The 12,421-nt window shown below is 36.5% G+C and overlaps 1 protein-coding gene across 1 annotated transcript; it reads right to left on the reverse strand.

Moving 5' to 3' along the window:
- Positions 1-4,093: 4,093 nt before the first annotated feature.
- On the reverse strand, positions 4,094-5,032 carry LOC103680787 (olfactory receptor 52A5-like). Its single transcript, XM_008710269.2, has one exon. The coding sequence runs from the start codon at positions 5,030-5,032 to the stop codon at positions 4,094-4,096; it is 939 nt and encodes a 312-aa protein (XP_008708491.2).
- Positions 5,033-12,421: the final 7,389 nt, after the last annotated feature.

The following is a 12,421-nucleotide window of genomic DNA, read 5'->3' on the forward strand; positions in this document are numbered from 1 at the left end:
CAGTGTAGAGCTTTTGTGAAATAAATACATGAACTTAATTATTGATGTTCTTGAACTTAAAATTAAGATATAGTGCTATTGCTGTCAATAAAATATGATATGATTTAGTTATTTGAGCTAGTTAATAAAATATGTTAATAAAATATGATGTCATTAAGTTATTTGAGTATGGAACACCTCTTCCTCTCCTTGTTCTTGCAAATGGAAAATAGGGATATAATGCTATTGTGAGAATTAATGCTTATTTATTATGTAAGTTTTAGTTTAAAAAAGTAATGTGTCTTTATTCTCTCATTCCTTCATTCCATATACATTTATCTCTAAAATGTGTTCTGTGTTATCCAGGTCATGAGCACAGATAAATTAGACATGATCTATGTGGAAGGTGCAGTTGCATAAAAAAGAAATGGAGGAGGAGGGCAATGTGATATCTGCTGTGAAAGCTGTAGAAGGGGTATAGAAAAAAAAGAAAGAAATGATCAATGTTACTTAATGAAAGGACATTCCTCACTAAATTCTAAAATCTGAATAGCAGTTAGGCTAGCAAAAATGTATACATGTTATCAAACACCATAGAAGAAACAGTTTACAGATGCACTAAGCAGCTTATTTTGTATTAAAAAAAGCAAGAAATTTTAATACCACTTGAAGACAAATATTACATAATATACAGGGATGACAGACTAGTTTTCAAATTTAGAAAACTAATTTTCATAACTTTCAGAAGATGTAGAAAAGAAATACCAATAAATGGATGACGAAAAGTATTTTATTTCTCATAAGATTTCATGAAAGACTAAAATGGGAATAAGTACTGATATAAAAGAGGGATCATCTTTTGGAATTAATACACAATCACTAGGATTAGTGATGGAGTAGGTCTACAGTAGAGCTGAACAGCAGAAGCAAAGATCATATTTCTGGAATGTTAAGTAAGTGGGTGTTGTACCCCTTCCTGAATTAAGAACATTTTCAAAAAGAGTGCTTTTTGAAAAGCTTTAGGTTGATATAATTTGAAATGTACCGAATTGTGCAAGAATAGTTCAAGAAAATCCGTTAAGACGTTTACCCAGATTCAGATATCATTGGCATTTGGCCCCATTTTGCTTTATGATCTGATAGAGAGATAATTTCTTGGTGCACTGTTTAGGAGTACATTGAAGACATGGGTTACTCCTAATTAATTCTATGTTTCTTGACTAAGGACATGGATATTCTACTGCATAAGATTAATATAATCAAGATCAGTACACCTAGTATTGAAATAATACAATCACCTAATCTTCAGACCTTGTTGACATTTAGACAATAAACTCAAGAATGAATTCTCTGAGGTACATTTTTTTTGCCCAGAATCTGATCCCCCTGTGCATTTCATATTGACATTTCTCAGAATCCTTTCATGTGCAATGGATCACTAATATATCTCTTTCTTCTTTTTGTTTTGCTTTGTGTTCTTACTGAGCAATTATTTACTTATTTTAAAAAAATCTGTTACCAACTAATGTAACAAAAAAATATTATAAAAAACAAAAAAAATCTGTTACCAAATTCTAACATACATACAAAAATCGTATGTTGTCCAGCTTAACTAATTGTCATGAGGTAGACATAAATCATTAAGCCCCTGAATGAGGACTGTACCTTACTCGTACCCTAGAATGAACCACCTCTCCCTAGTCCTTAACAGTCTCCTTCACTGTCACCCCTTCTTCAAGGGAAATGATTCTCCTGACTTCTTTTATCGTGGCTTAAAAAAAGAAAAAATTAACCCTATTCTTCAGCTTATCCAATTTGTGGGCATATTCCTTTTCATTAGAGTCTCTTAAGGTTTTTTTTATTTTTTAATTTTTTTAAATTTATTTTATTTTTTATTTATTTTTTTATTTATGTGCTCTCAGTTGTAACGTCTTCTCTTTTACTTATGATTTACTTATTTCAATCTTGTCTCTCTTTTCGGGTTTACTCATAAGTTTGTTCATTGTGTTAATCTTTTCAAAATAACCAACTTCTTACTTTTATTGTTTTTCCCCCATTGTTTTTCCATTCTCCATGATGTTTATTTCTGCTTTAATCTTATTTCACTTCTGTTAATTTTGGTTTAGTTTGTTCCTGACTAGTTCATTGGTGTAAAGTTAGGTTATTTACTTGAGATCTTTTATTTTGAATGTAGACAATTATTCTTATTAAATTCTGATTTGTACTACTTCTGTTGCATCCCATAGGCTTTTAGTTTGGTGTGTTTTCATTTCATTATTCTTTTTTAAAATTAACATATAATGTATTATTTGTTTCAGGGGTACAGGTCTTTGATTCACAAGTCTTACACACCACCCAGCACTCACGACAACACATACCCTCCCCACGTCCACCACCCAGCCACCCTATACGCCCCCAGCAGCCCTCAGTTTGTTCCCTAAGATGAGGAGTCTCTTATGGTTTGTCTCCCTCTCTGGTTTCATCTTATTTCACTTTTTTTTCCCTGTCTTCCCCTACAATCCTCTGCCTTGTTCATTAAATCCTACATATCAGTGAGATCATATGATAATTGTCTTTCTTTGATTGACTTATTTCACTTTGGTTAATACCCTCTAGTTCTGTCCATCTCATTGCAAATGGCAAGATTTCATTTTTTATGGCTACATAATATTCCATTGTATGTATATATATATATATATATATATATACAGCACTTTTCTTTATGTATTCATCTGTTGATGGACATCTGGGTTTTCCATAGTTTGGCTATTGTGCACTTGCTGCTATAAACATTGGGGTCGGTGCCCCTTTGGATCACTACATTTTATCTTTGGGAAATACCCAGTAGTGCAATTGCTGGGTCGTAGGGTAGCTCTATCTACTTTTTTGAGGAACTTCCATACTGTTTTCCAGTGTGATCCACCAGCTTGCATTCCCACCAACAGTGTAGGAGGCATTTCTCTGCATCTGATCAACAACCCTCCTTTCCTGCCTTTTAACTTTTGCCATTCTGCTGGTGTGTGGTGTTATCTCATTGTGCTTTTCATTTGTATTCCCTGGTGTCAACTGATGTTGAGCATTTTTCATTTCTGTTGCATTTTATGTTTCTTTGGAGAAAGGTCTGTTATGTCTTCTACCTATTTTGATTAGATTATTTATACTTTGGTTGTTGAGTTTGATAAGTTCTTTATAGATTTTGGATACTAGCCCTTTATCTGATATCATTTACAAATATCTTCACCCATTCTGTCCATTGTTCTTGGAGTTTCTCATTACCCTTTTTGTTTCTTCTCTAACATGAAGATCGTTCTTCTTGTGTTGTTTAATTTATATATGTTAATGAATATTCTTCTTAAAGATTCTCTCTGCTATTATTTCCACTTTCCTGTATGTAACCAAAAGGATACTCAATATTATTTCAAACTTCTTAAGTATTTAAGATATTCTCTGTTCTCACACATGATTTATCCTGGAAAATGTTTCTTGTGCCTAGTCAAAACATGTGTATTGATGTTGTTGGGGAAATATTCTGTATGTGCATGTTAGGTCCCTTTGGTCAATAGTGTTCAAGTCCCCAGTTCCACTGACCTTCTGCAAGAGTTCTATTCCATTGTTGGAAGAAGAAGTGCTAAAGTCCCCTACAATTTTTGTGTTGCTGTCTATTTGGCCCTAGTTGTATTAACTTTGGCTTCACATATTTGAGTGCTCTGATATTGAAAATGAGACATATAGAATTGTAGCTATGTCTTGGGTTACAGTTGAAGAATACTGACATGTGACATGGTCCTTGGAAGTTATCTGTGATCAAGTGTTTTTTTTTCATTTTATTTCTGTGTAGATATAGTGTTGCGAGAGAAACTTCTAGGTTTAAACAGACAAACAAAAAATAAAAGAAAAACCAAACAGCCTGAAATTCAGCATAAGAGATTTTGCTCTATATGGGTGGCAAACCAAGGTTTTAGTGTTTCATGATTTTTTTAAACTTCCTTCAGTTATGAGTATCTGAGAGTGAAATATTTTTTGGAATATACATATTTAGAGAAGATTAAGCTTTTACCATGTTTATGTTTTCTCTGAATCAACCTAAAATACCTGTAGAAGTAGCTACTAGTAATTAAATTTTTAGGAACAATTTCAGGACATGGTCCAAAATTTGTTTGGTCTTCACGCCATAGATGGGGGTTGAGGAAGGAGGGACTAACAGGTACAGGTTTGATAAGAGGATATGAATGTATGGTGGTATGTGAGCACCAAACCTATGTGTGAAGAAGGAGAAGAAGGCAAGGAGGTAGAACTGTAGGAAGACACAGATGTGGGCGATGCAGGTATTAAAGGCCTTGAACCGTGCCTCCTTCTGGGGCAACTGAAACACAGTGATAAAGATTTGAATATAAGACAAGGTGATGAAGATTATGTCAAACCCTAAGATACTGAAGGCAACAAAGAGACCATATATCTTGTTGATCCGGACATCTTCAGTGGCCAGCTTCACGATGGCCATGTGCTCACAATAAGTATGGGAGATGACTGTAGTTCGATAGAGTTTAAGACGAAATTTGATGAGCACCAGACACGGGGCTACAAGAATGGCACCCCTGAGTATCACCCCAACTGCAATGTGAGTCAAGAGTTGTTGGGAGAAGAAGGTGGTGTGTCTCAAGGGGTGACAGATGGCGACATAGCGATCTAGGGCCATTGCCAGTAGGATGCCTGATTCAGTTGCCTGCAAGGAGTGAATCAACCACATTTGTAGAAGGCAGGCTACAAAGGAAATCTCTGGCAAATGAAACCAGAAGATGCCTAACATTTTGGGAAGAATGCAGGTGCTAAGTGCAATGTCTGTGGCCCCCAGCATGGCCAGAAATATGTACATGGGCTTATGGAGGCTGTGCTCATATTTGATTATACCTAAAATAAGGGAATTCCCAATCACAGCCATGAAATACATGACACCAAATGGAATTCCAATCCAACGCTGCACTGACTCCAGCCCGGGAATCCCAGTGAGTGTTAGGAGAGCAGGCGTGAAGACGGAACCATTGGGTATGAGCATGATGATTTGGTCGGTAGAATCAAGTAGTGGTGTCGCTGTTTCATCTTCTATTCCCTGTCAAGACTACATGAATAAAAAGTAAGAGAAATTACTCTACTTTAGCAAAGCATACTTCAGTTAGGTAAATCACATTCTATCCCCTTTATTTATGAAAATTAAAGGTAAGACTACATGCTTTATTTTAGCAAAGCATAGCTCAGTTAGATAAAGGATGGTAACCTTCTCATTCCTTTGTTTATTATTGAAGTATAGGTAACACTGAACATTGTCTAAGCTTAGGTGCACAACATGCTGATTTGGTATATTCACAGATTGCAATGTGAATGCAATTATAATTTAGCTAACACCATCACATCACATAATTCTGTCTCCTTTTTTGTGGTGGAAATAAACTAAGATGTAGTCTCTTAGGAAGTTGATGTTTTTGATGTAATATTATTGTTTTATTTACGATCCTGTACATTAGATTTCTAGGACTTACTGATAAAATATCTCCTGTGTTTTCTCACCCCTCAGCCCCCCCGGTACCCACAATTGTATCTGTTTTTATGAGTTTGGCTATTTGTTGTTATTGAAATGTGGTTGATACCTGATAATACCTTGGTGTCAGATACACAGCATCGTAGGTCACCAAGTCTATACATACACTGCGCTGTGCTCACCGCTAATGTAGCTACTACGGGTCACCATACAACCTAGTACAAACCGTTGAGTATAATCCCCATGCTGTACTTTTTATCCATGTAATTTATTCATCCCATCATTGCAAGCCTGTGTTTCCCACTCCCCTTCACCAAACTGGCCACCCTCAAACCCCTGCCTCTCTGGCAACCATCAGTTAATTCTCTGTATTTATGGATCCCTTTCTGCTGTTTATGTGTTTATGCATTTGCTTCATTTTTTTTTTAGATTCCGTATAAGTGGAATGCTATGAAGTTCAACTCTTTTAAGATTCCATTTACATATAAGTGATTTCATACATTATTTGCCATTACCTCTTTGACTGTCTCACAGCATAATGTACTCAAAGTTTATTACTATTGTCACAAATAAGAGGATTTCCTTCTTTCTCATGTCTCAATAAATTAATAATCAGACAAACGTAGGTAAAAGCCACAACGAGATATCACCTCACTCTTGTTAGAAGACCAGTCATCAGTAAGACAAAAGGCAATAAGTTGTTTTTTTTGGGGGGGGGGATTTTGTAAAAACGAAACAATTGCACTTAGTTGGTAGGAATGCAGCCACTAGGGAAAGCAATATGAGGGTTCAATGAAAATTTTGAAACAATGATCTACATATAATCCAGCAATTCCACTTGTGTGTATATTTCCAAGGACAGGAAAACAGAATATTGGAGAGATATATGCAATCCTGTGTTTATTTCAGCATTATTTACAGTACCTAAGATGTGGAAACAACCTGAGTGCCCACCAGCATATGAATGGATAAAGAAGATGTGGCATCTATATGCAATGGAATATTATCCATCTTTAATGACTTTAACAACTCCTTTCAAATTTTCTCTTTTCACAAAGTCACTGTAAGAACAACCATGAGGTTCTGCGTTTCTGCATGCCTTAATCATTTTCAATGACAAAACTTAAATGGATCAGATTGTTACTTTGTAGTCTGTGACTAGTGGACCAAACAGATGCTTTTTATCTTATGTTTACTTCTCATTGCCTGTGCCTATTTTGTGACCTGAAAATTGGCATCGAGAAAAAATTATTTAATACAAAGCATACGCATTTCATGAACTAGACTCCACGTGGGCTGACATAAAGCATCCTAGTGCTGGTGGAAATTCTGCTGATCATAATCAGAAGACAAGTTTGGCCAGACTATTTTTACGTTTTGCAGCTCACCAGCTTGACTTCTCAGGATGATGTCTTCATAGTCTGATCAATCTCCAATAGCTTCAGAATGTTTCCAACCTAATTTGTCAAAGTTTCTATGTTTTTCCAAAACCCATCCATATGTCCTGCACATTTTCCAGATTATTCTCTCTACAGATAAGTCAATCCTGACTGTTTGCTTTGGCAGTCCCTGTCAGATCTTGTTCATACACTGCCCTGCTGTGTTCACGTCTCTTATACTTAATCCCAAGTGCCAATCTGTGTCCTCTGCTCTTCTCTGTCCCCATCAATGACCATCATTACCTCCTTAAGCCTGAAAAGCATTGATTCTTAAGTATTTTATATAACATAGATTATCTATGAATTTAGATTATCTCTCTCCATGTAAGATTACTTAGAATGCACCTCGTTCTAAGGTGCATTCTAAGGACAACTTGTCAGTGCATTCCTCTTCCTCAAATGTATTCAACTCTAAGAGGGGCTTTCCTTTCTGAGACCCTTTGTCTCCGAACTCTTCTTTTTAGCAAATATACAGTATGCCAAACTAGATCTTCCTCAAATCCTCCTCAAACAACATTGCAATCCAAAAATCAGAAGTTTATATCCTAGTGATTTTAATCGATACACAATAATTAAGAATTCACTATGTTCCAAGTATTTTTGAAGCAATTAGAGAATATGTAAAATATATATTCTATATTTTTGAAGAATCTAAAATATGCTGAGGGCTTAAAAATCAAAACTGATACCCACCATTTATTAAATATGTACTATATCATTCACCTTCATAAAATCGTCAGACATTTTAGGGTATTTAATCTTATTAACTTAAGATATTGGTGTTATTACCCTATATTTTATTAATGAAAAACTAAGACTTTTTGTTGCAATAGATGAATCTGCTTGGATCCAAATTCCATGGCACACAGATGCAGGAAGAAGAAAAAATAGTGCGTATCATCTGAGATTTTAGAATTATACTTCAGTAAGGATATGGAATATATCTCAGTGTGTAACTACATCGGGGGGTTGTAGAAACACATACAGCAAATTTTAATCAGTTTCTGCCTGTTTAAATTCTGATGGAAAGAAATCTCCCATATACCTTCCATATTTTAATCAATTATAACACATACATTAAGTACACATTTAAAATATGCTACGTATCTATTCATGTAATGGCTAACACTCTCCGTTATTTAGCTCATAAGTGTGTGCTACTGTCTTTATCAGGAACATTCATTTGGGAGACCTAACATGGCCACATGGGTCAGAGTTGTCCTAGAGAATCCTCACAGGATAGTGTGCCCAGTGAAGCTCAACAGCACTATATACAATGAGGAATCAGGAGGAGAGGAAAAAAAAAAAAAGGAGGAAGAAAGAAAGTAAACAAAGGAGCAGAAATTTAATACAAAAGCATGCTTTCAACCTAGCAGAAGAAAAATCATGTGAAAAAAGTAGTTACTTTTCTTCCTGATAGTTTTAAATTTCCAACTTCATGAGCCCTGATACGCTTCTTAAGCAGGTTTTCTCCTTCTCAGCACAACTGGCATTTTACTCAGATACACTTTGGTCCTGGGGTAATTCTCTACATTGCAAGAGGCTTAGCAGCATCCCTGACTCCTACCCACTAGATGCCAGTGGTTCTTTCTGGTCATGAAAATCAAAAATGTCTCGGGCATTGCCAAATGTCACCTGCGTGCGTGGGGAGGGACATAACACACCTGGTTAGTAACCATTGTTCTGGAATTTTACACTGTAGAATAATAGTCTTTAATTAAAGGAGAATCAATGTTTTTATCTTTATTCAGAATAGGCAGAACAAATCTGGGTAGCAAAGGGGATCATTCTTCAGCAGATATTGGCCAGATAAAGGAGATGGAAAGGCATTCCTGGAGGAAATACTTTGAACAAAATCAAAGAAGCATGAAATGTGCAGTGGGAGTGTAAATCAACAAGTACTTTTCACATATGAATTGTTCCATAAACAGAGATGATGATGGTTGAGGTGAAGGAAAGGGAAGAGTAACGAATGTACGGTTCTAATTTGACGATAATAATTTCAAAAACTTAGGTGGAATAACAAGGATTTTTTTTCCCCTCTACAAATCTGTTCTGCTAGTAGATTGATAAATGGCTTAAAAGGATGAGAGCTGGCATAGGGAGATGAAGTTAGAGGGATACTTGTGGTAGTCCAGATGGGATGGGATGACGTGACCTGGCCACATCGGAAGATTAACAAGAAAGCAATATCTCTGCTGCTTGCTGACTTGATGGTGGGAAATCATGGGAGGGGACGGGAGACTAAGATTTTCTTGGTTGAAAGTAGCAACACTGAATGCCAAGGATGTTTGAAGCAACTGTGTGTATGGACACAGACACGTACATTTTTAGAAGAGGGAGGAGACAAATCTTAAACCCTTGAAATTCATGGGTCAGGAACACAATCACGAGTGTCATGTTCAGCAGCAACCCTGAACCATTCATGTTACCGACAACTCTTCTGACTCAGGCTGATTCCCAGAACCTAAACCAATTAAGGGCCTTAGGTCAAAATCTACTCTCCCTACAATCTCAGGAAGTCTTTCCCTGTACAAAGTCTCTGACATTCAGCCTTTGACCTCTGCTTCAAGGCCCCAGCGATGGAGTATCAGAAACAAAGGTTTTGTTTTTTTTTTAATGTTTATTATATACATAATATCCTCTTGTCAGGCCTACTTTAAAATCTATCACCCATTGTGTGATATACTGATTTGGAAACATTCTGGGCAGCAACATGAAACAAAATATTCTTCATGTTTGAAAAATCAGCTACCATAAGACTCTACTGCTTGTTTATCATCTTGCCATCTTCTTGGCTGATAAGAGTGTTGTGTTCTCTTTGAAACCAATCCTCCATTTTCCCCACGCTCAGTGCAGATCTAAGGCCCAAAGACTTACCTGGAAGCCACAGAGTGAAAATCTTCTGGTGGTTCCGAGAGTGAAGATGGCTGTTTTGTACTGTAGGAGCCACCTGGGGATTTTTTGCACCAGTCGTTTGTGAGTTTTCAATTCGCCTAGGACAAGGGTGAAAAGGAGGCACAATATTGTTCAAAACCCAGGAGAACTTGTCTCATAGCAGATCTGCATCTAATAAAACCCCAAATCCTTGTGCCCTTGGGGACTGGCAGCCCATATTAATCGTCCATTCAGAAACATCTAAGAGAAGACACTGTCCCAAGAAAACACAGAGAATCAATGACATTTTTATACAAAATAAAGAGCAAATGAAGGGAAATGAAAACATCTCAAGGTATTCAGAATAATCAGCGCAGACGTGCTAACAAAAAACTAAATAGAATATTTCTTGGTGATGTAGAAATTAAACCCTCATACACCGTTGGTGGGAATACAGCTGGTATAGCTACTCTGGAAAACAGTATGGAGGTGCCTCAAGACGTTAAAAGTAGAGCTATCCTATGACCCAGCAATTGTACTACTAGATATTTACACCAATGACACAGATGTAGTGAAAGGAGGGACACCTGCACCCCAATGTTTATAGCAGCAATGTCCATATTAGCCACACAGTGGAAAGAGCTGAGACATCCTTCAACAGATGAATGAATAAAGAAGATGTGGTTTATACATACAATTGAATATTACTCAGCCATCAGAAAGGATGAATACCTACCATTTGGATTGATGTGGACGGGACTACAGGGTATTATGCTAAGCGAAATAAGTCAAAGAAAGACAAGTATCATCTGGATTCAACATATGTGGAATATAAGAAAGAGTTCAGAGGATCAGAAGGGAATGGAGGGAAAACTGAAGGGGAAGAAATCAGGGAGGAAGACAAACCATGAGAGACTCTTAACTCTGGGAAACAAACTGAGGAGTATGGAAGAGGAGGTCAGTGGGGGGATTAAGGTAAATGGGTGATGGGCATTAAGGAGGGCATGTGATGTGATGAGCACTGGGTGTTATATGCAACTGATGAATTATTGAATATTACATCTGAAACTAATGATGTACTATATGTTGGGAAACTGCATTTAACTTAAAAAAAGAAATTTTCCCATTCATTTAGGATTCTCCTGAAATAATATAATGCATTTTCAGATTTTAGTGCCAGTTCCTATATATATATATATATATATATATTTCCCACCTATGAACTATTTATGGCCAGTGTTAACTCAGTTGAAAAAAAAGGGAGGTTTGTGAATTTAAGCTTTGGTATCATGAGGAAAGGAAAAGAGTCTCCATCTGTGTGGTGCAAGAAGAAGTCTAACAAGACCTCATTACATGCATCTGCCTGAGGACATGATGGCCTTACTTAGAGTCACATGGTGTTTGTCCTGTGTGGTGGCATCTGGCATTGTTTAGCAGACATGTTCGCTATGCACTGAAAGACTCTCTGACTCCCATCTTGCCCTTAAACCGCCATAAAATTATCTTCATCCTAGAAAATGGCTGCTTGGTGTGCTGGGTTACTTCACAGTGGTTTGGGGACTCGGCTGTGTGTATCTCTTTCCAGCTCTGCTCTCAGTGACATCACCTGGTAGATTGAAATAAATGGCACAAACAGGTAAATCAGTAAAGAACCTGTATCGGAATGCCACCCACCCAGCAGAGTAGCACCTGATGAACTCAAAATAAAGTAGCGTATTTTCAGAGAAAACGAAAGAATTAGTTTTCAGATCAATATGAAGCAGGCTGAGGTGAAGTCAGCAGGCTCTGAAATTGGTGCACTACTCTCTCTACAGAGAATTAGAATATGATACACATATTGAATGACTCTCAAGACACCTTGGGAAATGCAAAAAATTTGGAGCCTCGTAGAATCATAATGCCATCGAATGTTGGAGACAGAATAACTCTTAGATACACTTTAGTTAAAACCCATGAGAGCTAAAGGGGAATACGATATTTTAGAAACAAGTTCCTTCCTTATTTGGTGACAGATACAATTCCTTACAAGTCTTATATTAATAGAAATAATTACTACAGAGTAATGTGATAGGAACTACAGAGTGTAAATTTTCAGAAGTGGCTTTTCATTCTACATGTGTTCTAGAGAAAATCTGACTTTCAGCCCCACTTAAGCAGAATTCTATCCCCCAGAAAATAATGAATTCCATTTGTCTACTTTAGACTGAATAATACAAAAACTACACAATTAGGATTATTATTACTCATACTAAATTTTGAATATCGTTAAAATTTTTTTGTGCAAATATGTTTTCTCTCTTGCTATTAAAATACCTATTTACTAGTTTTGAATTGCCTCTTCGCCCACAAAGCCTAAGCTCTGTATTTGTTCCTTTTCATAGAAGGTTGCTGAACCCTGGCTAAAACATTAAGAAATTACTTCTGATGCCATCTCAGGTTTATTCCTAAAGAGACTATGTTATCTAAGAACGACAACTCCTATTGGCAATCCATTATAAACATATCATATGTTAATTCTATAATAAATATTGACACTGAAAACATTCTCAACAAATACCCCAAGACATCCCCTAGATTTACAAATAGTCATCCT

This window comes from Ursus maritimus, unplaced genomic scaffold (assembly GCF_017311325.1).
Source record: "Ursus maritimus isolate PB19 unplaced genomic scaffold, ASM1731132v1 scaffold_16, whole genome shotgun sequence".
In the NCBI taxonomy this organism is placed as follows: domain Eukaryota; kingdom Metazoa; phylum Chordata; class Mammalia; order Carnivora; family Ursidae; genus Ursus; species Ursus maritimus.

What these genes read in the sequence shown, in the direction of transcription:
- LOC103680787 (XM_008710269.2), bottom strand. Translation starts at nt 5,032, where the DNA reads ATGCTCATACCCAATGGTTCCGTCTTCACGCCTGCTCTCCTAACACTC.